Raw genomic sequence first — 26,178 nt, 5'->3', positions numbered from 1 at the left:
GGAACGGACGTCGGGTGGAATGGGGGAATGGGGGAATGGGGGATCGATGTGATGTGGGCGACGGGAGGCGAGATTGCGATGCGGGAGGCTGCGAGATGTCGTGGTCCGAGTACATACAGACAGTCCTTGTTGGAGCTTGGATTGATCGGGTTCGCAGTGCAGCGCCGTGCAGCTCAGTGCGTGCCTGCAGTGCAGGACGGGTGTAGGTAAGGTCGGTACGTACCTCAAGTAGGTCAGGTACTTGAAATAAGAAATTCCCGAAAATCTGGGGACAAAAAGCAAACCTAAGGCACAGTGATCTGGAGGTTTCTTCCCCGGTAACATTGGGCTGATGGGGTAGGGACCCGCTTTTGGCCCAAGCAATCAATGGGCCTTTCCCCCAACTAACCTGAGGTGCCCAGTGTAACCCCAGTACAGACAGAAATTGTGGACGACGGTGGTAAGATACGGTAATTACCTGAGTCGATAGCGTTTCTTGACCATCAATCAACGAACTCATCGGGCATGCAGTCGGTCAGTCAGTCAGTCAGTTAGTCGGTCGCTCACACCAACTCAGACCACCGGCCTAGAACATTTCAGGCTCGAGGTCAGGAGCCAGTTAGAATTACGATTTCAGGCAAACACTAATTGGCAGTGAAAGCTTCTTGCTTGACCTTTTAGAACTTCACCGAAATATCTCTACAAGAAGAGAAAGACGAAACGCTTTAAAGAGAGAGAGAAAATAAAAGACGTGTAGAATACAGACCAGACAGAGATATAGCGGCCATGGCCCAAGCCACTGTCGAGAGTCGCTATCTCTCAGCGGGCGCCAACCGATACACGGCTGCTACTGACTGGGGCGACGACGGCCTCGTCGCCTTTGCCGCAGACTCTAACATCTGCATCTGGAATCCCGCGGTATGTTATCATGTTTTATACTACAAACCGAGAAGAAAAACAGACAGTAGTCATCATCTACCTTGGCTGCCCTGCCCTGCCCTGCCCTGCCCTGCCTTGCCCTGCTCGGACTTGCGAATAGCTTCACACGTCTCTCCCTCTCCTCCTCGTCCGTGGAACTCCCCAGCCCAAACTAACCACATCTTTGCAGAAGAGCAGAGGCATCTCACACATCCTCAGCGGCCACAAGGCGCACGTGCGTGCCGTCAAGTTTCTCCCCAAGCTGCCAGATGACCCGTCCACATCCTACTTGGTCAGCGGAGGAGACGACAAGGCCCTTCGCCTCTGGGCTCTCGAAACCGCCGCGCCACATGGCGCCGCATCGTGCCTGCAGACGGTCGAGGGCCACACGGCGCCCATCAACTGCATCGCAGCCCTCGCCCTTGGGCCCGACACCGGTGCGAGGCCCCCGAGGCCCATCTTCGTCTCGGGCGCCGCCGACGCCACCATCAAGGTCTGGACGTTTGGAATGGACGGCCTCGTCCTCCTCCAGATCATCAAGACCCCCAAAAAGTACCTGCCGCTCGCCCTTGCTTTGAGCCCGCTGGGAGACGACGGACTTGGTATCGTTCTGGCCGTTGCCGGAACCACCAATGTCGTCGACATCTTCACGGCTTCGAAAGGGGAGACCGGCGACGCGGCCCCCCAGTTCACCCTGCAGGCCACCCTACCGGGACACGAGAACTGGGTCCGGTCGCTGGATTTCGTCAGAGAGAGCCCCGAGCCGGGGAGCGACCTCCTCTTGGCCTCGGCGAGCCAGGACAAGTACATCCGCCTGTGGCGCCTGCATCAGGGCTCGGCCTTGTCGGCCCTGGGCGCGGCCGGCATGGCCGTCTCGGCTGACGCCTTGACGCCCGGCAACAAGATCCACAAAATCGCTGCCGGAGCGACCAAGTACTGCATCATGTTCGAGGCCCTCCTCCTCGGCCACGAAGACTGGATCTACAGCGCAAAATGGTCGCGCGCGCCACCCGCCGCCGATGACGCCCGAGGGGTCGGAAAGCTTCAGCTGCTTTCCGCCTCGGCCGACAACTCTCTGTCCATCTGGGAGTCGGACCAAGACTCGGGTATCTGGATCACCGGCGCCCGGCTTGGAGAGGTGAGCCGGGAAAAGGGGGCAACCACGGCCACGGGGAGCATAGGCGGCTTCTGGACCGGCCTCTGGTCGCCCTCTGGAACCACCGTCGTGACCATGGGACGGACGGGCAGCTGGCGGCGCTGGGACTACGATGCCGTCGAGGACATGTGGAAGCAGAACATTGCCGTGTCGGGCCACACGAGGGCCGTGACGGGCATCTCGTGGTCGCGAGACGGCGCGTACCTCCTGTCGACAAGCTCGGACCAGACAACCAGGGTCCACGCCGAGTGGGCAAGGCCGGCGGCCACCGGAAGCAGCCTCGAGAAGACATGGCACGAGATGTCGCGCCCGCAGATCCACGGCTACGACCTCAACTGCATCGACTCGCTCGGGGCCTCATCCTTCGTGTCGGGCGCCGACGAGAAGCTCATGCGCGTCTTCACCGAGCCCAAGGCCGTCGCCGTGATGCTGAACCGCCTGACCGGCGCCGGCACCGGGGACGAGTCGCAGCTGGCGGCGTTCCCCAACGCTGCCAACATGCCCGTGCTCGGCCTGTCCAACAAGGCCATTGACGTGGTCGACGACGACGACGACGACGCGGCGCTCGCGCAGCAGCAGCAGCACCAACTGGCAGACGACCGCGAGGCCGTAGACCCCGCCAACGTGGTGCGCAAGTCGGCGCTCGACATCGACCACCCGCCGTTCGAGGAGAGCCTGAGCCGGCACACACTGTGGCCCGAAGTGGAGAAGCTGTACGGACACGGCTACGAGATCTCGTGCCTGGCCACGAGCCACGACGGCCGCCTCGTCGCCAGCGCCTGCAAGGCCAGCAGCGTCAACCACGCCGTCATCCGCCTCTTCGAGACGGAGCACTGGACCGAGATCAAGCCGCCGCTGACGGCCCACTCGCTCACCGTCACACGCCTGCGATTCTCCCCCGACGACAGCCACCTGCTCAGCGTCGGCCGCGACCGCCAGTGGGCCATCTTCGCGCGCGGCCCCGCCAGCACCACAGAGTACAAGCTCCTGCAGGCGAACCCCAAGGGCCACGCGCGCATGATTCTTGACGCGGCGTGGGCGCCGCCCCTGCCCCTGCCCCTGCCCGAAGCGCCCCAAGGAGAGCAGCAGCAGGAGCAGCAGTCTCTCCAGCTGTTCGCGACGGCCGGGCGCGACAGGCAGGTGATAACATGGGTCAAGTGGCGGCCGGTGGCGCCGGGCGGGGGTTGCAAGGATGAGTTCGTGCTCGCGGGCCTTACGCTGCAGGGGCACGCCGTGACGGCGCTCGACTTTTTCCCGACGCCATCCTCCGCAGACGGCAGCGTGCTGCTCGCCGTCGGGTCCGAGGCCGGCCACCTTTCGCTGTTCTCCATCGCCGCCGAGGACGGCGGCGGCAAGGTCTCCCTGTCGCGCGTGGCCAGCGTCGCGCCCGAGCTGTGTCTGCCTAAGGCCGTGCTCCAGCTCGCCTGGCGGCCGCCGGTCGGCCGTCACGGGGGAGGAGAGGAAGGAGAAGCAAGCAGCGAAACCGACGGCGGCAGCGGAGGCCAGCAGCAGCAAGATAACATCAACCACGAGCTCGCTATCGCGGGAGCCGACGGCTCGCTCCGCATCTACTCGGTCTCTCTCGGGCGGCAGATGGCGCTGCCGCTGCGCCAGGCGTCGCGGGATCGAGAGTCGGTCGAGTGAAGCCAGATGGGTATGTTATATCACCTATCACCTATCACACCTTACCACATCTGCCTCGACGTGGGAGCGTGGAGGTGAGACAACAGTAGAGAGAAAAGAGCGCAAAATGTGTTTGTTTTCACTTCATCTGCCCGACATGGCGGGGGAAGGACAAGAGGTAGGAAAAGGGAAAAAAACCGGCGGCGTATAGAACTGGGATAGATAGATCAGGTAGCTCTTCGGATAGCTATTTTGTGGTGTGCATTAAAAGTTATTATTCTTGTTGTCGTATCAGTCGCCCTCTTGTGACACTTAATCCCACAGACATCCTTCTCTTCTCCCTCTTTGAGCGAGACTTTCTCTGTATACCGCCGCCGCCGGCTAGTCATAGCCCCATGCCTTCCATCCCATCTGTATATATATATATATATATATATAAACGTACTATGTATATGCCGCCGTATATCTATCTATGCAAAAACCCGTCCCCGTCCAAAAAAAACAAATACGCCCCCCCTTTCTCGCATGTATGAAAAACCATACAAGCAGCAAACAAAAGAAAAGAGCGCCGCAAAACAACCTGCCTTAGTTGTTGAACAAAACAAGAAACGTACACTTTCTGCGATAGCCACCCAGGCACCATTGCCTTGTCGTCAACTCGCCTAGTGCGAAACTTGGGCCGTGGTGGAAACGAAGTAGGGTGGGTGCTTCGAGCTGAGAGAAGAGGGGGCCGGGTGGTGGTGCTGGAGGAAGTTGCGCGGCAGCAGTGCCCATTGAGTTGCGGTCTTCGGTGTCCAACGGGGGGACGGAGCCAGAGCCAGAGCCAGGTGACAAAGCCCCCCCTCGTATTGATCCCAGACAACCCCCCCCCCCGACTCTCCCGGTCTACTATCCCCTTATACTTTGCTGAGTTCTAGCGGGGAAAAACAGCAGAGCGTCTAAAACAATTACTCAGGAGACCAATATTACCCGCCCCGATACTACCCATCTAACTCGATCTCGATCAATCACAGCTCCCGAACAATCCCCCCCGTCGCCGCCGCCACCGCCTGAACCGTATCCGTCACGACGGCAGCAGACTTGGCCACGATGTGCTGCACTGCCGCCGCCGCCGCCGCCGCCGCCGATTCCTGCGGCGCGTCGCCGTTCATGTAGAACCATGCGCGGCTGAGCACGAACTGCACGTGCTGCGGCAGGTAGAGCACGGTGGCGATGAAGGTTAGGCTGACGATGAGGAAGAGGACCGAGTCTTGTTACATGGCAGTTAGTTTTTTGTTGGGTAAATAAAAAAAAAGGGGGGGGACTGACAAAAGATAAACTTCTCAATCGGCGTAAAGATGTACACGCTGAGCGTGACCTCGAGCTGGTAGATCTTGAGCTTAAGCCATTTGCTGAAGGCTTCGAGGTACGATGACATGGCTGCTGCGTGTTTGTTGGTGGTGTATGTGTCTCTATGTTCGGAAACAAGGGTCGTCTTTTTGCTTTGCGACGCGCGTCGAATTTGTTCTTTGAAGTAAGTCGTGATGGATTGCTTCCCCCCTATTATTCCCCCCCTCGCAATGACAGCAGTCGTGTATGTCGGGGTGCTTGGTTGAGATTTTCCTCCGTTGTTGAATTGGGGCTATCGTGGGAAAGGCAAAAATAGAACCGGACGTGCTGGCTATTTGGCGTTTGAGGGCGACGATGTTGAGTGCGGAATACCGGGGAGGTTGAGAGTTCGTTTGCGCGCCGGCATGCTGCAACTTTATTACGGCTAGCCCCCCGTCGGGCGACTTTCACCAGCGGATCGGATTGCCCGGCATCTGCAGGGTTGCGGCTGAAATTTGCTGCTTGACAGGTGGTAAGCGGCTGGCGCAAATGGAACTCATTGGTCGTTCCCCACTTTAATTTCATCGTTAATCGCTTACCTAAAACTAGGTAAGGTATTTATCGCTGTTACGTACCATGCAAACCCCATCAACTATCGACCTCGACGGCCCGAACTCAAACTCGAGCGTGCCCCTATGAGAGCTCACCGAACAGAAGCCGCCAATCCCACGACATGTAGCCACCAGTCATGGCCTTTCTACAAAGAGCAACAGCAGCAGCAACCTTGACACCATGCACCACCATTTTCCCACCCTTCACCCTAGCAGCAGCAGCAGCGGCACAGCGCACCTTCTCGACATGCCCACGGCTGTCCCAAAAGCAGATGCCGCCGCGGCCCAAGCCACCGCCTGAGAACGAGATCGAGGAGTCGTTCCTCAAGGGCAGCGGGCCAGGCGGGCAAAAGATTGTGCGTACCTGATTAATTACTTACCTAAATACGTCCTACATCTCCTCCCTAGCTTCAGTATATTGGCTCACTCCTACAACCAAACCACTGCAGAACAAAACAAACTCGGCTGTCCAGCTCAAGCACAAGGTCACAGGCATCGTGGTTAAGTGCCAGGCAACGCGCTCGCGCACTCAGAACCGTAAAATTGCGCGAGAGCTGCTCGCGACCAAAGTCGACGATCTCGTCAATGGAGACCAGAGCCGCTCGGCTATTGTAGCAGCTGTACACAAGAAGAGGACCGAGAGCGGGATAAAGAAGAGTCGTAGAAAATACCGCGAGCTCGGGGAGGCCGAAGCCGACGCCAACGCTGCGGTCGACGAGCCTGAAATACCAGAGTCTCCGACCAAGGCTGCGTGATTCTAGAAATGTCACACATTGGCATAATAAAAACCGAGACACGACGACAAAGGTTCTCAGCGCTGCAAGAGCTGCATAACCTCTTCCCTTGTATTCCTGATGAGCTCTAAAGACATCTTGACGGTAATCGCCAACTACGAAATGGGGTAACTCATCCACAACAATGGCTTGGTAGGGAGCAAAAAAAAGTAAAAAAAGTGTATGATAAACCTCGGCCTACTTGTCCGCGCCGTCATTCGCATTCGCATTCGCATCCGCATCCACCCGCCCGGGAAACAAAAGCTGCCGTGTCTTCCAAACGGAGAGGAGACGCCCCAATCCTTGACCTGCGTCAAAACTTTTTGGAAATATGAGACTCGTTCACGAATTACATGCGCGAGGCCGAAGTGACCCATGGCGCTGCTGATAACTTCGGGGCCGCCACCGTCTGGTGTCCGTCTTAAACTTCTCAAACCGCTGTGCCCCCAAAAGCATCGTCAGCCTGAGCTCACACAGAACAAGACGTCTAGATGGGTTGCATACCTTAGAAGCACTTGCGGTGCACAATCGACGGGCCGCTCTCGTCGTACTCCTGCTTGGAGATCCACATCTGCTGGAAGGTGGACAGGGACGCCAGAATTGATCCACCGATCCAGACAGAGTACTTGCGCTCGGGGGGAGCAATGATCTTGACCTTCATCGACGAAGGAGCAAGAGCAGTGATCTCCTTCTGCATACGGTCCGAGAGACCAGGATACATGGTGGTACCACCAGACTAGACAAAAGTTAGCATCTCGCCATAAATTGTAAACGACAAGCCGGTAGCTTACCATGACAATGTTTCCGTAGAGATCCTTTCTGACATCGACATCGCACTTCATGATCGAGTTGAAAGTGGTGACGTGGATACCGCCGCTCTCGGAGCCGAGCACGGACGGCTGGAAGAGTGCCTCGGGGGCACGGAATCGCTCGTTGCCGATGGTGATAACCTGACCGTCAGGGAGCTCATACGACTTCTCCAAGCTGGAGCTCTGGGCCGCCGTCTGGATCTCCTGCTCAAAGTCAAGGGCGACGTAGCAGAGCTTCTCCTTGATATCACGGACGATTTCGCGCTCAGCCGTCGTGGAGAAGGCGTAGCCGCGCTCAGCCAGAATCTTCATCAGGTAGTCGGTCAAGTCACGGCCAGCCATGTCAAGGCGGGCAATGGCGTGCGGGAGAGCGAAACCTTCGTAGATGGGGACGACGTGGGTGACGCCATCGCCAGAGTCGAGCACAATACCAGTGGTACGGCCGGAGGCGTACAGCGACAGGACAGCCTGGATAGAGACGTAGAAGGCAGGGGCGTTGAAGGTCTCGAACACAATCTGTGTCATCTTCTCACGGTTGGACTTGGGGTTGATGGGAGCCTCTGTCAACAGGACCGGGTGCTCCTCGGGGGCGACACGGAGCTCGTTGTAGAAGGTGTGATGCCAGATCTTCTCCATATCGTCCCAGTTGGTGACGACACCGTGCTCGATTGGGTAGCGAAGCGTCAGGATACCACGCTTGGATTGCGCCTCATCACCGACATACGAGTCCTTCTGGCCCATGCCGATCATGATGCTGGAGAGCGGTCAGCCGATGCACTACGATGTTGCGGAAGCACGAGTGCGGGGTTCACGACATACCCATGATGGCGAGGACGGCCCACAATAGAAGCTGAGCCATAGTGTTAGCCTGGGTACTCGAAGCTCCTCGAGGCCATTCTGTCGGCACAAGGCTGGCGGGGGTGGTTGAGATGGGCAGGGGAACTTACGGAAGACGGCGCGGGGAGCATCGTCACCGGCGAAACCGGCCTTGCACATGCCAGAGCTATTCGCGGGTCAGCATCCATCACTCGACAAAGTATTGATGGGCGGAAAAGGTAGTGCAGAGACACAGGCTCGGACTCGGCCTCGGCAGAGCAGCTTGGTCGGTCGAGGAGCGCCTCGGCCAGGACACACACGAGAGTCGGTGAGACGAGGCGGGGGTGGGGGTTCTGCTTGGCTTACCCATTGTCGATAACGAGGGCAGCAACTTCTTCTGTAGATTGCAAAACGCTCAATCAGCAAGTGTTCGGGACCATGTACGACGGACGGAGATGGATGACGATCGGGAAAGGCCACCTTGACAGGCGGGCAATGCAGTACGTACCCTCCATGGTGATAGATTAGAGTGATTGCGAAAGGGGTGGTCTTTCGAGATAGGTCCAACTGGAAAATGCCACCAAAAGTTAATATTAGGCTTGTGCAATGCCCGGATCGTCAGAGCAGGATGTAATGGTGTCGATTACCTGAGACGGAGAAGAGGCAAGAGAAGAAAAAATTGCTGGATGCTGCGGCGCGAGGTTGGAAAGGGGAGGTGAATTTAAGGTCAGTTCCTTAGGTCGATGTGGGTTTGAGGGGGGAGGATGTGCGAGAAAGGGAAGGAAAGGTTGGGTCCCCTGCGATGTCACTAGCGGGAAAGCTGTGGGCTGCAGAAGCGCCAGCCGGTGCCAGTGCACAGTGACCGACAGCGGGCGTGGCGTGGGCGGTAATGGGCTGTGCGCTGGTGTGCTGTGGGTTTTGCTACCTGCCCGCCTAATTGGGAGAGACAAGGGATCCTCTTGCCGCTTTAATGGCGCATCTGTGCGTGCGAGCGTGAGGTTGGGGTTCGGGGTAGGCCACAGCGTCGTCACTGACTGTGGCTGGGGACGGGGTTTCCTGGCTACCTGCCCAACTACGAATACGGCTACTTAACCTACCTTAACCCAGGGCTTAGGTTGCAGGATAGAATAGATATGTCCGGGTTTCACGGCGAGCAATTAGTTCCTCTCCGACACCATCTGGTAGGCAGCGACAAATATCAGAACGCTCTTGGCACACCTTTCATATCAAGTGTGGATTTGTGGAGGGGGTCAGATGTTCGACAACCCCCCTCTATCTCCCGTCAACTGAGCCCTCGTCTGATTAAAAACACCATGCTCATCTGACGCGAAACCCATCGAGACAATCAGTAACCCAAATTGTTTTAGTTATTGGTGTGGGAGTCTCATGCCCAAAGAACTCCCCAAGACGTTATCACGATCCTGGCGAGGGGATGAGAAGACAGCCCAGCATTGGGGGCTATGCTTTGCCTAAGGTAGGCGGCCTATCTAATTCTAGAAACGAGTACGGAATATGCCCCATGCACTCCGGGCCGTCTCAAGATCGGACGGGCGGCGACGAGCCCTACGGAAGAGCTGACGTATGCTCCAAGGCAAGTGTTTTACTTCGCTCGCCATCCGGAACCTAAACTATGTGTAAAGACCGCTGGGGGCTGTCACGCCAAGCAGGCAGCTTCTGAAGGCCCGGCTAGAAGCTTTGTCTTGTCTTCTAGGCGCCCGTCCTTCCGGCTACAAGGCGTGCGTAAGGTAGGTTCGGGGCCTAAAGCGGGATGTTTTCCCCCCAAACTTCGAAACAGGGTTTCAGACCAACCGACGCCTTAATAGCAGGTTTATTGCTACGGGTTTGTCCGCGATTCAAGCGGGATCCAGTAGGATTTCTTCTACTCCAGGCGTGGATGGCACTGAGCTCAGAAGCACGTTATCTGTGCACCCCTTGCGGCTGAACCAGAAACACCGCGATATCTTGTCAGGCAGTAGGATTTTGGGGGTGCAGCAGTGTACGTCACTACTCCGGAGGTTAGGCTAAGGGGACATCAAAACCAAATTCAACGAGCGAAGTGCCCAAAAGCTGCCACCTAAAAGGGAAAATATCAGGTCAGCCAGCGGCCGCCTGGCTGAAAGGAAAGGCCTCCCTAGCCGTTCGTTTCTGTTTTCGGGATGGGGCCTCCTATTGTTGAAGCTATTCCCCGCCACATCAGAGCGGCGACGAGGGGCAAAGGTCAAGTGGGGCAGCGTTTCCCACTTTTTATTTTATTTTGTGGAGGGGTTGTGAGACGCACAGACCAACGAGAAACTGTTGAATTGCAATTCTGCAATTGCAACGCTCCACCTTGCCTATTCGGATTAGCTGGGGAATACTCTGTACAGGGTAAAGATAGGCCGGATCTTCAATCTCAACGTGACTCGATTTGCTTGAACAACTCATAACGCCTTCCTTGAAAAATATCAGCCTTTCCATTTTATCTCTACGTTTTTCACTTCGAGGGCTAATTTTTCGTGGGTTGGGCCGCTGTCACAGGGGATTTAGAGCGGTGCGGGGGCCTTGCGCTAAGCCCGTTTGGGACAGACGTTTTCTTGAAGATTCGCGAACCGCAGAGAAGGGGACCTTGTTTGTAACCTGGGGGGATTGGGAAGCAAAAGCCTTGGGCAGATATTTCGCTTTTGCCAGACAAATCCAAAATTCTGCAATACCACTATCATTCCGATAACACGCCATTCACGTGTAACCGAAAACATCCAGATATTTGTCTTTTTTTTTTTTGCGCAAAGAAAAGTCTGCCGCAAAGCGAGCACCACAGTCCGACCTAGCCAAAAAAAACAACCCCTCCACCCCTCCATCGCCGGACCAGAAAATAAAATAAAAAAAATGGACAGAAACCTTAACAGCCTCCTCAAATGGGGCATCGAGCACTCGACGCCGCCGGTGGGAGAGCAGCCAAATGGGGCGCCAGCAACGACGACAGCAACGGCAACAGCCATAACGGCGGCGCCAGAAGCAAACGGGGACACCACCAGCGCCGTCGCAGCCGCGCCAACCGGGGTGTCGTCGGCGGCGTCGCGCAGCCAACTGAACCCGGAGATCATAGCAGCGCTGTTCGGGGGCCCGTCGGAGTCGGAGCTGATGAAGGCGGCGATCGAGGTGATCACGTCGGCGGACGCGGAGGTGGACGCGGAGAACCGGCTGATCGCGTTCGACAACTTTGAGCAGCTGATCGAGAGCCTGGACAACGCCAATAACCTGGAGAACCTGGGGCTGTGGAAGCCGCTGGTGGAGCTGCTGGGCCACGGCGACGCCGAGTTCCGGCGCATGGCAGCGTGGTGCGTGGGCACAGCGGTGCAGAACAACGAGCGCACGCAGGAGCGCCTGGTGGCCGTCGGCGGCATTGCGCCGCTGGCCGCGCTAGCCCTTGCCGACGCCGAGACCCCCGCCGTCCGCCGCAAGGCTATCTACGCCCTCAGCAGCGCCGTGCGCAACTACCAGCCGGCTATGGATGAGACGGTCGCGCAGCTAGGCCAGCTAGGCTACGGCGGCGCTAGCAGCAAGATCGACGCGAGCGACATGGATGCCGTCGACGAGGTCATAAACGGGCTGAGGAACAAGGTCAACGAGGCTGCTGCTGCTTCTGCGGCGGTATGAATATCTTGTGGGGGGGAAGAATAGCAAAAAAGGAGAGAAAACACACGGAACAGGACGGACGGACGGATCTCTGTGCATGGCATTTTTGGCGGCGTTTTCGGATAGTTAGTACATATATATACGTACCTCTTGAACTACGCCTACTTATGGACTGCTAAGGTAGGCTCGGAAGGATTCTGTTTGGGGGAAGAGGGCATAACATTATACCTAGTACAAGGAACAAATAGATGAGGGATCGTGAAGAACGAAAGTGAACAAGATGTGGAAGCCAGAAACTTCACATGTTTTGCGGCCGGCAAACTACATTTTGATCTACATTTCGCATCTTGCTCTAAACAATCCCCGTGTTTTCCATGGCGAATCGAGTGAGAGGGGCTTGCTCTATGCCAAACCGCCCACAAGCTTTCGAGATAGCTGCTGACATGCGTGCGTGCGTGTGTCGTTACAAACATACATAACACCGGGTGGTTTCTCCTTTTTGGTCTTGTATTATACATTTAAAGAATCAGACACGCAGAGTCTATCTCTCTGCCCGTCCTCCTCAGTTCCGAATCTCTCCGTAAAACGGAATGCCCATAGCCTGCAGCAGTAACCTTGCCTGCCTGTCGGAAGTTGCTGTTGTCTTTACAAAGATCTTGACGCCGGGGATCATCTGGACAGTCGGTTAGCACACGGAGACTGCCAGCATAAAGGGGGCTGCAGATAAGAATCAGCGTCAAAGTAGCCGTTCTAAGGGTTTTACCTTTGCTGGGAATACCTGCAAAAAAACATAGCACGTATCAGTATTTGTCCCTGAGAAACGTTTTGGCATGGAGTTGAGGAGACTTACAGAGTAGGACGCTTCCACTTCCGGGAACAGGGCGACGTCTTCGGGGTTGAGGCCCCAAGACAGGTTGCCAGAGCTGTCTCCCGTGGTGGCTATCAAGAGGAGAAACAGAAGCGTTAGCAGGGGAGCGGTGAAAAGGGGGGGAGGTTCATGTGCGTAGGGTGATAGATAATAAGCTTGGGTAATTGCACGCACCCTTGATGCCCTTCCAGTCCTTGATTCGCGGGAAAACAAGCTGGGTGCACCTGTCGAGGAACTCGTAGGCAGCGTTGCCGTAGATGGTGGCCTTGACGCCGGCGGGCCTGCCACTTACGATGCCCCACTGGACGACGCTCTTTCGTGTCCTTGTGATCTCGGGCATGGCGCCCGTGAGGTTGAGTACCACAGTGCGGGCAACGACCAGGTGGTCGTCGTTTTTGAGCGCCTCGGGCACGTAGGCCGAGACGGTGATCTCCTTGATCTCGGGGATGTTGCGAAAGGTGATGTTGCGCTCGCGGATGGGCAACACGGGAGCCCCGCGGGGTCCGCGCTTCTGACGGTTCTCGTGGTATGGCGACGACCCGTCCCAGCCGCGCAGCCGGTCGGCCGGCGGCTCCTTGTTCTTGGTTCCGGGCGGCACGTGGTTGTACGCGAGCGTCATCAGGTCCGGAGCGACGGTTGACTGGTACGTCTGCTTCAGCCTTGGCAAGTTGAAGGGGCCCGGCACGAAGTCTCGGGCGATGGGGTCCGACGACATCGGAGACTGGATAGGGTGCAATGGGCCGCGGTTGTACTTGGGGGGATGGTACTGGTATCTAAGATGGCCTCGAGTCAGCTGCGACAGTCCTCTTGTCCTCGTCCTCGTCCTCATCCTCCTGCAGTCGCAGTCGTCGTAGCTGCTGCTGCTGCGGCTGTTGCTCACCTGCTGCTGGGAAGGTTAAACTTCCTGTCTGCGGCACGCTTCCATGGCCTGAAGGTGGCCTTTTGCTCGGGGGTGAGCTGGGGGATGTCGAAGGACGAGTGGGTCACGACACCGAGGGCGGCTTGGTCAGGCTTGGTCTCGGTCGACGAGCTCCGTCGCTGGCACGCCCAACATGATTGGCCCAGTCGCAGTATTTGGGAGAGCGACAGGCTGTGCGCCGATCTGGACACCTCACGGAGGCCCGCCATTGCCGGATTCGGAGCAGCGACCGAGGGGGACGGAGGAATTGGGTATGGCCGGAGCTGCGAAGGTCTGGTGTGATCTTTTTTGGGGCCCAGAGCTGCGATGCAGGCCCGAGTCGCGACGCCAATAATTTTTCTGGGTCATCCCAATTACTAGCTCTATATGGCACGCCCGGGTTAGGGTTAGTCAACCCCTTTTCTCCTTCGTCCACCCCCTTTTGCCAGCCGCCAACCCAAACACCGTTGTTTTGATTCAACATGAAATGAAGTCACTCTTCGCAGCTAATATGGCGGGCTGAGTACTAGATGAGTGAAATCAAGTTCTACTGGTGCTAAAAAGAAAATTTATCATGTACAAATGGATCTATCGGCATGACATGTTGATCTCTCCAAGCACACCACGACTCCTCCCAACACCATTAACCACCCTTTTAAGACTATGCGTCTACTTTTTATTTTGTTAAGAAGATGACACATACACTTGTGTCATATTGCTACCGCTTCACAAATTCGAAGCCTCATCATCGCACACCTTTGTTTGGCACTCATAAATCAAGGCAGGGGCATTGTTGGTTGCTAGAACAGAACTAGAAGTAGAGCTATTACTGGCACTGATGCTATAACTGACAGAAGTCGTGCTCAAAGAGGTCAAAGAGCTCGTGGACGGGGTTGTAGACGTCGCAAGCCCAAGAACGAAGGCCCAATGTTGAATCGGACGATTTCGAGGAGGTGGAGGAAGTAGTTGCTACAACAGCGGTAGAATATGAGAGGCAAGTCCTGGACGTCGTAGATGATGTACTCGACGAATAAGGTGAAGATGTGGAAGACGCTAAAGACGTTGTCGAAGAGAACGACACGGCTGAAGCGGACGACGAACAAGATCCCACGAGTCTCGGTATGTACAGTCCGTCACTTGCAGCATGCAGCCCGTCATCACGCCCGTGACAGGTTTAGCTCGCCAATATGTCCCCGGACCCCATTCTTTCACCATTCCATCAATAACCTCAGCCGTCGAGAAGCTATCGGGAAGCTGAGCAACAAGACCGAAAACCACCCGTTTTCACCAGCAGCGGCAAAGTACTTAGCCTCACTGCTCCCCGATCCGGGTACCAGCTTGCTGGCTCCTCCAGATATACACCCACCCAGACCATCACCATGTCCCAGCCGTCTGACCAGCAGAGCGGCAGCGCCTCTGGCAGTGCCGTGTCGACATCATCATCAACTAACCCCAGGACATCCACGACGACGTCATTCAACGAAGAGCTCCATTCTAACACAGTACGTCGTGCGTGCATTTACATTTACAAAAGAAAAAAATCAGACCAAATAATCCACTGTCTGGAACCAACAACACACACACGCACATGCACTGACATGCCATGCCAGGCTCTCGACCACATACTGAAATTCCTCAGGAAACAAATAGTGTCCAACGGCTGGATACCAGTCGAGCCGAGGCTCCAAAAGCAGAGTGGCCTATGCGTGCTCTACCGCAAGTCGCGGGGCCACTATATCATGCTCCCGTCGGACATCAACCCGGAGCTCGTGGCATGCGTGTCGCGGCTCAACGTGACGGCAGCATTCACGATGAAGCCGGAGCTTCTCGACAGCATCGTCGAGACCCTGGGTCCAGAGCAGACAGAACTGAAATTCATAGACGGCTCGCAGCTGCAGGTCAGCGAGTCGTTTGCGTCCATGACGCACTCCAACGTCAAGAAGTTCCAGTACGCCAGCCTGGTGCGGCGTGAGGCTGTGCTCCTGGTCTGGCACGACGATGTGCAGCAGCTTGTTCCCATGGCGGCCAAGCTGGAGCGGAAGCTCATTGCGTTGATATGGGGCACTGGGTCGCTGCCTTTGGGCGTTGTGTCGTCAAGTACCGCTTCGACATCCTTCAGCTCGTCGAGCAACGGCGGCGCTGGGGAGGAGGAGATGCTGGGCGGGCTTACCAACGAGAGCAACGAGGCTTTGGACAAGGACGAGGCTTTGGACAAGGACGAGGCAGCAAACGCCGTCGAGTCTCTCTAACGGTCTGTCCAACGAACCATCTCCCGGCAGTAATGCAATCATGCCTTGTCTTGGTTTTTTATATACATCTTTTATTCTTGACATCACGAGATTGGGTATATAGCAGTCCATCAACCCACCACCAAACGAGACCGTTAATCCTCCTCGACCTTGTTTGCCTGGCGCTTCGCCCTTGCCGTCTGCCCACCCTTGAAATGCTTCTTTCCCGTCATGAGCTGGACATCTTTCACATCAATCCCCTGCTCGTCCGCAATCATCTGGCGCATCTTGCGCCCGCTCATGTGCTTCCCCGACGGCTGGGTCGCGCCCTGCTCCGTGTACTTGTATTGGAAGGGCATCTTAAGACGGCCCGCGTCGGTCGACGCGCCGGGCTTGAAGAAGGTCCGGTCGAGCCGCTTGGACTTTGCGCCCTGTGGGAGGGCCACCACGTCTGCCAAGAGGTCGTCGTCGCCGTCAGCGTCGGTGCCACCAGCAGCGGCGGCTGCGGCGCGGTTCTCGACCAGCTCGTGAGCAGCCTGCTCCGAGGCCATGACGGCCGCCCAGGCAGCGCGCCTGCTCTCGGGGAGATGCGACATGTCGTAAAGCTCGCGGTTGAACTCCTTGGGATCGATGTCGCGGTCCGGGGGCGGCTCAACGTACAGGAGCCTTCCCTTGACGTAATCCTTCAGGATGTACCTCGCGGCTCTCGACTGATCTGGCTGGCCGAATCCCTGAGTGATGTAGCCTCTGTGGCGGGCATACGAGCTTAGCAGCTCCTCAGCGGTGGGAATGCCAGTGCCACCTTCCTCTAGAAGTCTAGTGCGGATCTTGATTGTATAGACGGTCTCGAGGAAGGACTGCGGGATTCTCCGGGCCACGAGCGACGCCGGTCCGGTGAACTCTCGCAGCTGATCGATGGGAAGAACGCCATTGCACACCAATTCAGCCTTGGTATTGGCGAAATTGGGAAAAACGAGGCCCGGGCAATCGCATAGAATGACCTTGTCGCTTAGGTGGATTGTCTGGAAATGCTTGGTCTTTCCCGGTGTCGCAGAGACGGACACCTTCTTGGCTCCAGTGAGGGCGTTGATGGTGGAAGACTTTCCGACGTTGGGGTAGCCGACCAGACCAACCTGAAATTTGTGATCTGGGTTCAACGGGTTAGTACTGTAGAGTACGTATTGGGGTACGTTCATACGACCAACTTACCTGAGTCTTTGGGGGCAAACTTTAGGAAGACGTTTTCCAATTCGTCAACTGTTAGAATCCGTGTGTCTTCGTCCTCCTCCTCCTTTCTTGCTTCTGCTTCACTGTCGTTGTTGTTGTTGTCTTCGTCACTTCCGTTCTCTTCCTCGTCTTCCTCACTTTCACTTGATGACTCGTCTCCGCTACCTTGAGCAAAAGAAACAGTCTCCACCGGCGCAACGGCCTTGCTAGGGACCGAGGCACCCTCCCCACCATTCTGAGGGCCTCCAAGTCCCCCCTCTGCCTCTTCAAGTTCGAGCAACTCCTTCGCCATATTGGCCGAGAAAAAGGTGTAGGCAATGTTTTCATCCTTCAAATAGTTTGCCCACACTTTCCTCTGCTTATACGTCATCATGTCAGCCTTGTTGATAAGAAGCAGGTTCTGTTTCTTCGGGTCGACATCCTTGACATATGCCTCGAGCCCTTCGGAGCGAAACATGAGAGGGTTCCTGGCATCGACAATCTGGACCACGAGGTCGGACCGTTCAATAACTCGCCACAGCTGCCTCCAGACCTCGAGATTTCTCTCGAACGGCGTCATCAGCAAGTCCTGGATCTCCTGGAGCTCGGCAAGGCCCCTCCGCCACAGAAGAAAGCTCTCACGCTCCAGGCGGTCCAGCTCCCCGGGGGTGGTCGAGGCATCCCACTGCGGCCTCCTCGGCACGGTCAGCTTCTGCTTGTGCTCCTTCTGCTTGTTGTGTACCGTCTTCTCCTCTTCCGACGACAGGAGGTAGGGATTCCGCTGGTCCGTGTGGATGATCTTGACGTTGCTCATCTTCTCGGCGGTGAAGTCGGTGCCGGCTAGCTCGGCGGTAGCCAGGAACTCGTCGAGGGCACCCTGTTCCGTCACGGAGCGCATCTTGACCCACGATGCCTCCTGCCTGTCGTTCGTAATGTACTGCTCGCCCGTCTCATGGTTGGTTCGGACAATGGACGAAGTCTTCTTCCGGTCTGCGCCCTTTCCCTTGCCGAACCGATCATTCATGAGCGTGTTTCCCAGCCCGAGGGACGTCTTCGACTTTGCTTTCACCATCGTGAAAAGAGGGCCGCGTCGGCGGGTTCTGGTTTGGTCGGTTCCTGGCCGCTCTCTGTCGCTTGCAGAGCAGATTTCCTGTCACAGATAATTCCGAAGCTCAAAAAAGCTCGCGATCGACAGATATAGTGCTGGGAAACGTAGTATCTGGGCGTTCTTTTCGATGTTTGCAGCAAACGGCAGTAGAATGTCCCGCTTCGGCTTGCTGATAAATGGAGGGGCAAAAATGTACCCAGTCTAGGGCAGGATGAAGTTGGGACGAGAGATACCAAGCCTCTAACTCAAGAGAAATATTACTGCCGCTTAACAGCCCTACTGACGGAATTCAGGGGTATTTACTATCTTTAGAAGTTGTAATGGAACTACCTCTACACAAATTCTGGTTTTAATCTCTGGATCTATATTCTAGTATTCATTTCTAAGATTATCAACTTGCAGCCCTGTTTGTCTGCTAGTACTCCGTGCATATTTCCACCATCGCCAAAATTTCGCCAGATCCGATAAGATAGGTCTTTTTACCCCACTAAAATTTTGTCTTGATCGGTGACTCCTCAGGCCTTGAATTTGGTGCCATTCCGCCCTTCTTTGCCCAAGACTGTCTTTCCGTATATCCTCACCTAGGATTCGTCAAGCCGTCTCCGCCGACTTCTACACCACCGGAAATTACTTTTTTTTTCCTGTTGAAACTCCGTTCTAGAACACCAAAATGCCGCGAGGAAAGTGGATGTAGGCTGCCCCCCCCATGCACCCAGTGAAGGAGTGAATTGGCCTGACAATGAGCCCAGCGACAAGAAGACGGCTACGCACTTCACCCTAGTGCACCGGCCGCAAAATGACCCCCTCATCCACGATGAATCGGCGCCGTCGATGGTGCTGAATCTCGTCCAGCGCGCCTATGGGTCGAAATCTAAGAGCCTGGGCGATCTCGCCTCGGAGCTGGGGTCCGACGCCGAGAGCATCCGCGACAACGAGGGCGAGGCCGCCAACTACGGCGTCTACTATGACGACACCGAGTATGACTACATGCAGCATCTCCGCGACATTGGCCAGGGCTCCGGAGACGCCATCTTTGTCGAGGCGAAGGCGGCGGCGGCAGCGGCCAAGGGCAAGGGCAAGGGGAAACAGCAGCCACTCGAAGAAGCGCTGCGCCAACTTGACCTGAAAAACGATTCTGAGGATCTGCTCGACGAGGCGATCCTGCCTTCCAAAAACCTCCAGCGGCTCACATACCAGGCGCAACAGGATGTGCCCGACGTCATTGCTGGATTCCAGCCCGACATGGACCCGCGCTTGCGGGAGGTGTTGGAGGCCCTGGAGGACGACGCATACGTAGACGACGAGGACGATGACTTATTCAAGGAGCTCGCCAAGGACGGGCAGGAACTGGACCGGGACGAATCTGAGGAGGACGACGAAGGCTGGGAATCTGACTGTACGGCAAAGCCAACGCGGGAATACAAGGATGATGGAGAGGTGCCCCAGCTCGTGGACACGAAGAACCCGCAGTCACAATCGGAAGGGGGTGTTTCGCAAGACTGGCTGGAGGAGTTCAAGAAGTTCAAGAACGATCAGAAAGCCGAAAAGAAGCCAAAAGCGGCGCCCGCACAGTCAGAGGTTCAGTCATCAATATGGACCACGACAACAAATGGCGGGCAGAGGAAGAAGCGGAGCGGTGCCCTGACAAACCCGTCAAACTACTCCATGACATCCTCGTCCCTCTTCCGCACAGAGCAGCTGGGCATACTGGATGCCCGCTTTGAAAAGATTGACGAGGACTACAACGGCGATATGGATGACATGGGCTCCGTGTCGGAGATGTCGGCCATGTCAACCGCATCGAGCGTGACGGGGCCTGTCCGACAGGATTTGGATGGCCTGCTGGACGAGTTCCTCGGCGGGTACTCTATGCGGGGCAAGAGGAGGATGAAGAAGGGAAATTATGGAAACGGCATCCAGCAACTCGAGGATATAAGGAAAGAGTTGGGGCCCGCAAAGCTCCGCTAGTTGTGCTACCAAGAATGCGGGTGTTAATTGATATATGTTGGCACGAGCCATTAACCAAAAGGGTCCCATATGATCAGACCTCTCTTTACGGTGGCATGAGCATGGCATTGTGGTGCTGAAACTAACTCTGCTTATATCTGGGCTTGTGAGGCTGACGCTAGTGGACTTTGAGACTTTGAAGAAAAGGCCACATATCAGTACGACAGCAATTCTTGGAGCCTCTCCCTTTTGACGTGGTCAAAACCAATTTCATCCAGGTAGCCGTCAAGGCCGCCGTACTTGGTATCGAGATGCTCAGCGCTCCTCTTGATCAGTACCTCAGACGTCTCCGCGAACTCGGCCGGCAGCCCGATCTCGCTGATCTCGGCTAGCCTGGATGTCTTCTCGGGGAGCAGCGCTTCATCCGTAAGCCGGTAGTCGAAGTCGATTGCGGCCTGCGGGATGCCCAGTATCATGAGCACGAGCATCACGATGACGCCGGTCCGGTCCTTGCCCTGCGTGCAGTGGACTAGCGCAGGAAGTGCCACGCCTGAAGGCCCGAGGAGAGATTCCAGTGTCTATTCGTTGGTTAGGTGGTTGGTTAGTTCATTAGCGACGCGGTTGCCTTTGTTGAGCCAAACGTAGCAAGATCTGAGTCGGGATATAGAGTGGCCGTTTCACGCACCTCGGCAATCTCGGGACCTGACTGGTCGATGGTGTCAAGCCCGAGCCCTACGATTCCCCGCGGCTTCATGACCTCGCGCCCGAGGATGGCGATGGCCGGCATCCGGTAGCCAAAGGCAAACAGGAACAGGAACTTGCTATATTCGGGGGTCCCGCGCGGGGGCACGGAGCCGTATAAGCTTTGTGTTTTCCAAGAAAAAATAGGGGCTTGCCGCCTTTTGGCAGACGTCGGGTGTCTTGTCTTGTCTTGCAATAGTGGTATACGTCCGTACCCAAGCGAGGACTAGGTGGGGCGAGAGCACAGAAAGGGGAGTGTTGTAGACAAACCAACACAAGCAACACACACACACACACACACACACGACACGGCAGACACTTACACGAGACTCCACCACGTCAACTGGCTCAACAGGAACCGCTCGAATCGACGCCCGGTGAGCTTGATTTCCAGGTACCGGAGCCCCGGGATTTTGAGGGGCTCGGCGAGTTCTGCGGCAGCGGCGCCATTTGGTGCTCCGTCAGGAGGGAGGGTTGCTTGAAGCTCAGCCTGGTGCTTCTTGGCAGCATTGATGTGCTCAGTTCTGTTCTCGGCCGAGGTCGCAGCCCCCTTAGTTTAGTACTGGGATCCCTGTTGATCGAGAGTACTCGGGGGTGCTTAAACAAAAGGTTAGCTAGCAAGTACTGACGTGGTCCGAAGGTCAATGACAGTGCGGATGCCAAACTCGTCCGTTAGCCGTCTTCGGTCACCCGGGGTCGCGTCATCGGGCCGGGCGGATCGGAAAAAGAGGCCTTCCCTAACGAGCCTGCGATTCGGTTGTTTGTTACTTGCCATTCCATAATTTAGGGGGGGAGGTATTTCCCCGCCAGTTCACATGTCAACTTTTGAATGGGGAGTCGGTTTCGCTTTACCTCTGCCCCAGAAACGTGTTGATCGTCTTCCCAACGTCGCGGAAATTCAAAATGCTCTCAAATTCGACGGCACCAGTGTCCGTCGCCGACTGCCGAGTCGAAGCTGGAGGGGCCATGTCCGCCGCCCACGGCAGGGAGAGCTAGCTGGAAACAGGCTTGTTAAACCGCTTTTAGAACCGCTGGGAACTTGGCAAGGGTCTAGCGAGTCAAGTGAGGCGAGTCAAGTGATCAGCTTGGTGTTCTACAGCAACATCAATTCGCTGGCTGTCAGATGGCGCAGAAGCGGAGAGACGGATGGAGCACTACGCGTCTGATTTCCAGTAAGCTAAACTGTGCAGGGGTCACCCCCGTCAACTGGAGGTCGTTTGGCGAGCCGAAGCCCAAACGAAGGACCCGTGGAGCTGGGACTCGGCGCTCATTCTGAAACCTGTGCGTATAAGTCACAAGATGCCTTAATTCTATCCGATTTCAGTATCTTGATTAATGTCATCCCATCTTCACGGAAAAAACGTGGCTGCACTTTTCGATGGAAGGCGCAATCCATTCTACGTAGTCACTCGAAATGGATGGATTTGGAAGGGGTGGGACGTGCGTGACTGTGTGCAGGGATCGACAGCGGGCGCACAGCCCAGAGCAAGTGGGTACCGCTCTTACCGGGCTCTAGGCTCTGCCAGATTCGTCCAGGCGCCTCAGCTGGTCCCCGCGCTTCGCATCGCCCTGCAGTGATTAAATGGCAAAAGCTGAGGTGCCGAGAGGACAATGACGTCGGTCCGCCTAGGATGACGATGCTTTGTGATGAGGGCCAGAACATGGACATCGGCCCCCTCCACGGCCCCGGCCTCACCCTCAACCTCGACCTCGACCTCGGCCGCCGAATAGAATGTGGCCTGACCCCTCCGCGTCTGACCTACGTTGTTAGCCCTCCATTTAACATGAGCCCCCAGGACAAGAGGACCGATTGATGTCGTCGGATGTTGCGCAAGTCATACGTACTTACGAATACCTACCACACGAAAGGTGGCCGCGTCCCACATCCCCATCCCACATTTCACATCCCACATTTCATGTATCCGCATCGCATCGCATCCTACCATCGTACGGAGTTACAAGCCTGACAAAGTACACACACTACCAGTGGCTTTGAAGCGCCAGACTCGTTCAACGGCTCCGGTTTGCCAAACCGCGCATATATCGCCCCCGACCCACTGGATTACCCCATCTATCTTACCCTTCCTGCCTTCCAGCTTACCTACCTACCCTTACCTTCATTACTGACCAGTTGATCTTGACCCGTCCGAGTGCTGTGTTTTCTGTTCTCGCGTCTAAAGACAGCTCAACCTCTGCCGTTGGCTTTTGGCCATTGCATCGTCAGTCGTCTGTGTAACATACTTGAGTTCATTTGGCCGTCTTGTACCTGCCTGCAAACACAAGGAGAGAACTTGTCGAGGCAATCCGGCGCAATCCAGCGCAGCGCAGCGCCGCGGCTCCGCCCGACAAAGACGCACCTAGAGGTACAGGGCGTCCCTAAAATGGGGTCGACCTCGCTTGCGCACACGGCACCCGCATCTTCGGTTGCGGGAGGCTCATACCGGCAGGGAAGGCTCAGATACGCAAATGCGCAGGACCTGCCTAGCTTCCCCTCGACTGGCCTAAAGAAGGACAGCGCCGCTGCCAGCGCCGCTGCTTCTCTGGGCTGGGCAAACAGCAAATCCCCCGAGGCCTGGAAGCCCGACCCTCTGTCTTCCTCGGCTTCGGCCGCTGCCCTCCTCGCCAGCGACGGCAGGGCCACGTCCGCTTCCGTCTCCCCCCCCGCCCCCACAGCTTCGGCTTCGGCTTCGGCTTCCACCACCCCCTGGGAGCCCCAGTACAGCTCGGCCGGGTCCCAGGCTGCCATCCTCGCTGCCAGCTCGGCCAAGCGCCACCAGCAGCAGAAGTCTCTACCACCGTCCATGTGGGGCAACTCCGCCGCCAACCTGGCCTTCAAGGCGAGCAAGACGCCGCCGCCCCCCGCTACCGAGACGCTGGGCCTCGCCCGCCACGGCTCCATGCACGCCGCCAAGGGTGCCATGGCGGGTTTACGGCCGAGGTCTATATCATCTCCTCAGAATCCCAGGGAGCTATATCCCGACCAGGCCAATGCCGCCTCCAATGCCCTCAGCGCTGCTACCATTGCCCACCGTCCCTCCACACGTGCAAGCGCCCCCGCACCTTTAGGCGACGCCGGCGCCATCCCCTATACCACCATGAACAGGCTGATGTTCACCTCGCACCCACCCGTCAAGCCTGAGACGGACGAGCAGAACCGCGCCGATGTCATACACGCCTCCGCACTGGCCATGGCCAAGCGCATGTTTACCCAGCAGCAAAAGATGATCGATACCGCGCGGGCACATGCTTCTGCCCAAGTTTTCGGCGGCCCGTCAAGCCCACACGGCGAAGAGCAGATCCCGACGAGCTACGGCACCCTTCAAGAGGCGGCGTATCGCCTCGCTCAGGAGCGCCTCGCCAAGCTCGAGGAAGAGCACCAGAACAACCGTGGCTACCAAGAGTACTACAGCTCTTCCGGCGTGCCCCAGCGCAGCGCGTTTGGGTCAATTCGTGGTAAACTCACTAGGAGACGCTCAGCCAGCGATGGGGATTTGGTCGAGGACCAGCGGCGGTCGCAACACATTCGCAAGCAGATGTCACTTTTTAACACCAAGCTTACCGAAGTAGATGAACAGAAGAGAACCCGGGACCGCGAGGCTCTGCTTGCAGCTGCGCAGCGGAACGTGAAGGCCCAAATGAAGGATATGGATGACAAACTATCCGCCAATGCTCCCCGGACAGCGCCGGTCAACATGGGCGACTGGGAGGTCAAGGCGCACACGGCGGCACAGGCAAGATTCGATGCTACCAGGAACGAAAATGAGGGCAAGATTGATCTTGGCGGGGGCAAATTCATTAACCAGAACGAGGTGGACGAGATCGCTGCTAAAAGGATTCAGCCTATCCTCGACGAGATAAACGAGAAGGCGGAACGCGAACGAGAGAGGAGGGCACTGCTAAAGCTGGAGGAGGATAAGCAAAAGGAGGAGACAGAGAGGAATAAGATAAGAGAAAGGGAGGTTCAGGAGATACACAAGAAGCTCAAAGGTAAGTTCCATCTCTCCAACACGACAAGTCTTGTCTGTCGCTGAGACAAACCACTGACTTTGGTATAGAACAACAAAAGGATGACGAGAAAGCCAGACTCGCAGAAATCAAGCAGGAAGAAAAGAGGCGGAAAGAGGAAGAGAAGGCTGCAAAGGCCGAGCAGAAACAGATTGTCAAAGATGGAAAGCAGAAGGAAAATGAGGTGCTAGTTGTGCCCATAGCGGTGGCCACCGCCGCGACGACCACAGGGGAAGAGACGGAGCAGGCGAAGGCCGAAGCCGTTCTTAAACCGAGCCCGACATCAGACGTTCCCGGGATTGGAGAGAAGACAGCGACAACTGGTGGCGGACGTTCACATGCGCTTTCCATCTCATTTCATAAACGACAAAAGCAAAAGAGCGGTAGAGAAGCTTCAGCTTCAACCGAGAAGCCGCCGGCTTCCGATGGCGAGCAACAGCCTCCTACATCTCCAACCAGCAAGGTAAAATCCTGGCTTCGGAACCGACTGCCTCGCCCTCGGGCCAAGTCGTCAGGGGCGGCGACTGATGCGCCTTTGGCGGACCAAGATCCGACCGCTAAGGACAACGGCGGCGGGTTCATCGGCGGTGCCAAGCTTCGCAAGACGAGCGGAAGCAACCCGTCGGTTGACGATAACAACAACACGAGGCACAGTCGCAGCGAGAGTGTCAGCACCAGCATGCGCGAGGTCGCCGTGGCAGGACGGGGCGAGGACGAAGTCGGCGAGAGCGCCACCGCCACCGCCACCGCCGCTGCCGCCAGAGCGAGAACCCCGTCACCCCTCGGCGGCGACGGCAACGGCGACGGTGATTCTCGCAAGGGCGTGCCCAATGGGTCTGTCAGTAGCATGGGCAGCAGCAGCGACAGCAGTATGGACAGGTTTGAGGAGGCCCGCAGCGAGCAGAGCCGTCCCGTGACGCCACCGCTGAGGGCCATCAAGGCCGCTGTGGCGGCGTCGGTGTCGTCTGGTGGTCGGTCAAGTCCGTTTAGGGAGTCGCGCTTCTCGGAGAACCTAGCGTGAAATAAAAGGAGGTCGGAAGTTGAGATTGGCTTTATACCCGGCAGCTTGTCAGTAACTTGGGTGGGTTGGATTGGATTGGGCGGGTATTGTACTGTACACTTTATCCACCCCCCCTAGAATAGCCTGTTTTGCTCGCTCGTTCAGCTGCGGTGTTTATTGAGCTAGTGTGTGACAGAAGCTGTACATGAAGTGTTACGAAGGACCTTTCTTTAGTTGACTAAGTATTATATTGTTTATCTTGTATTGAACTGGCTCAGTTTGTTACCCATGTTTTGTTGCTTTCATATGACGATATCATGCAGAAGAGACGTCGTGATTACCTACATGCTTGCAGCCTAGGTCGGGATTAGTTTAGATAGTATTGTACGTATGCGGCCCCAACCAGTGTTACCAATGACATGCCAACTTTGGCAGGGGGTTTTAATAGGGGATATAAGCCAGAAATACAACGAGTCTGAAGTCACTTTTCTAGCAGATTCCCACCAAAAAGTCACGCGGTGGCTTGGTTATATCGCACTAATCTTTCAAATCTTGTGGTGTCCAGTCCA

The 26,178-nt window shown here is 56.5% G+C and overlaps 12 protein-coding genes across 12 annotated transcripts; 6 read left to right on the top strand and 6 right to left on the bottom strand.

Moving 5' to 3' along the window:
* Window positions 1-467: 467 nt before the first annotated feature.
* Window positions 468-4,113, top strand: B0T26DRAFT_693712 (WD40-repeat-containing domain protein). The gene is made up of 2 exons (XM_060441210.1): window positions 468-897; window positions 1,088-4,113. The coding sequence occupies exons 1-2, from the start codon at window positions 766-768 to the stop codon at window positions 3,695-3,697; spliced, it is 2,742 nt and encodes a 913-aa protein (XP_060300112.1). The 5' UTR covers window positions 468-765; the 3' UTR covers window positions 3,698-4,113.
* Window positions 4,114-4,683: 570 nt separating this feature from the next.
* Window positions 4,684-5,093, bottom strand: B0T26DRAFT_636262 (uncharacterized protein; the record flags this gene model as incomplete). The annotated part of the gene is made up of 2 exons (XM_060436810.1): window positions 4,684-4,925; window positions 4,985-5,093. The coding sequence occupies 2 exons, from the start codon at window positions 5,091-5,093 to the stop codon at window positions 4,684-4,686; spliced, it is 351 nt and encodes a 116-aa protein (XP_060300111.1).
* Window positions 5,094-5,861: 768 nt separating this feature from the next.
* Window positions 5,862-6,308, top strand: B0T26DRAFT_625033 (peptide chain release factor class I/class II; the record flags this gene model as incomplete). Its single annotated transcript, XM_060436154.1, has 2 exons — window positions 5,862-5,951; window positions 6,045-6,308. Coding segments are annotated over 2 exons (354 nt in total), but the record flags the coding sequence as incomplete, so codon positions are not given.
* A 565-nt stretch (window positions 6,309-6,873) lies between these two features.
* B0T26DRAFT_640363 (actin family) lies at window positions 6,874-7,813 on the bottom strand (the record flags this gene model as incomplete). The annotated part of the gene is made up of 2 exons (XM_060437227.1): window positions 6,874-7,104; window positions 7,160-7,813. 2 exons carry the CDS (start codon window positions 7,811-7,813, stop codon window positions 6,874-6,876), a joined length of 885 nt encoding a protein of 294 aa, XP_060300109.1.
* Window positions 7,814-7,867: 54 nt separating this feature from the next.
* On the bottom strand, window positions 7,868-8,388 carry B0T26DRAFT_596863 (uncharacterized protein; the record flags this gene model as incomplete). The annotated part of the gene is made up of 4 exons (XM_060435627.1): window positions 7,868-7,931; window positions 7,997-8,027; window positions 8,125-8,180; window positions 8,360-8,388. Coding segments are annotated over 4 exons (180 nt in total), but the record flags the coding sequence as incomplete, so codon positions are not given.
* A 2,608-nt stretch (window positions 8,389-10,996) lies between these two features.
* Window positions 10,997-11,593, top strand: B0T26DRAFT_623945 (putative Hsp70 nucleotide exchange factor; the record flags this gene model as incomplete). Its single annotated transcript, XM_060436129.1, has 1 exon — window positions 10,997-11,593. A coding segment is annotated over one exon (597 nt), but the record flags the coding sequence as incomplete, so codon positions are not given.
* Window positions 11,594-12,110: 517 nt separating this feature from the next.
* B0T26DRAFT_124922 (mitochondrial ribosomal protein l7-like protein) lies at window positions 12,111-13,773 on the bottom strand. The gene is made up of 5 exons (XM_060433343.1): window positions 13,357-13,773; window positions 12,651-13,249; window positions 12,459-12,547; window positions 12,372-12,386; window positions 12,111-12,281 (listed from the first exon to the last, which is right to left on the bottom strand). Exons 1-5 carry the CDS (start codon window positions 13,602-13,604, stop codon window positions 12,171-12,173), a joined length of 1,062 nt encoding a protein of 353 aa, XP_060300106.1. The 5' UTR covers window positions 13,605-13,773; the 3' UTR covers window positions 12,111-12,170.
* A 980-nt stretch (window positions 13,774-14,753) lies between these two features.
* B0T26DRAFT_747598 (uncharacterized protein) lies at window positions 14,754-15,623 on the top strand (the record flags this gene model as incomplete). Its single annotated transcript, XM_060444861.1, has 2 exons — window positions 14,754-14,876; window positions 14,985-15,623. 2 exons carry the CDS (start codon window positions 14,754-14,756, stop codon window positions 15,621-15,623), a joined length of 762 nt encoding a protein of 253 aa, XP_060300105.1.
* A 134-nt stretch (window positions 15,624-15,757) lies between these two features.
* B0T26DRAFT_671939 (uncharacterized protein) lies at window positions 15,758-17,880 on the bottom strand (the record flags this gene model as incomplete). The annotated part of the gene is made up of 2 exons (XM_060439396.1): window positions 15,758-16,749; window positions 16,812-17,880. The coding sequence occupies 2 exons, from the start codon at window positions 17,878-17,880 to the stop codon at window positions 15,758-15,760; spliced, it is 2,061 nt and encodes a 686-aa protein (XP_060300104.1).
* Window positions 17,881-18,586: 706 nt separating this feature from the next.
* On the top strand, window positions 18,587-19,884 carry B0T26DRAFT_638833 (Low temperature viability protein; the record flags this gene model as incomplete). The annotated part of the gene is made up of 2 exons (XM_060437081.1): window positions 18,587-18,606; window positions 18,666-19,884. The coding sequence occupies 2 exons, from the start codon at window positions 18,587-18,589 to the stop codon at window positions 19,882-19,884; spliced, it is 1,239 nt and encodes a 412-aa protein (XP_060300103.1).
* Window positions 19,885-20,078: 194 nt separating this feature from the next.
* B0T26DRAFT_737996 (tyrosine/serine protein phosphatase) lies at window positions 20,079-22,390 on the bottom strand (the record flags this gene model as incomplete). The annotated part of the gene is made up of 6 exons (XM_060443533.1): window positions 20,079-20,441; window positions 20,549-20,684; window positions 20,928-21,128; window positions 21,234-21,350; window positions 21,457-21,510; window positions 22,368-22,390. 6 exons carry the CDS (start codon window positions 22,388-22,390, stop codon window positions 20,079-20,081), a joined length of 894 nt encoding a protein of 297 aa, XP_060300102.1.
* Window positions 22,391-22,985: 595 nt separating this feature from the next.
* On the top strand, window positions 22,986-25,903 carry B0T26DRAFT_764961 (uncharacterized protein; the record flags this gene model as incomplete). Its single annotated transcript, XM_060446454.1, has 2 exons — window positions 22,986-24,591; window positions 24,660-25,903. The coding sequence occupies 2 exons, from the start codon at window positions 22,986-22,988 to the stop codon at window positions 25,628-25,630; spliced, it is 2,577 nt and encodes an 858-aa protein (XP_060300101.1). The 3' UTR covers window positions 25,631-25,903.
* Between the last annotated feature and the right edge of the window lie 275 nt (window positions 25,904-26,178).

Source organism: Lasiosphaeria miniovina (assembly GCF_030549165.1).
Source record: "Lasiosphaeria miniovina strain SMH2392-1A chromosome Unknown B0T26scaffold_2, whole genome shotgun sequence".
NCBI classification, from domain to species: Eukaryota; Fungi; Ascomycota; class Sordariomycetes; order Sordariales; family Lasiosphaeriaceae; genus Lasiosphaeria; species Lasiosphaeria miniovina.
This window is presented reverse-complemented; position numbering and strand designations above follow the sequence as displayed.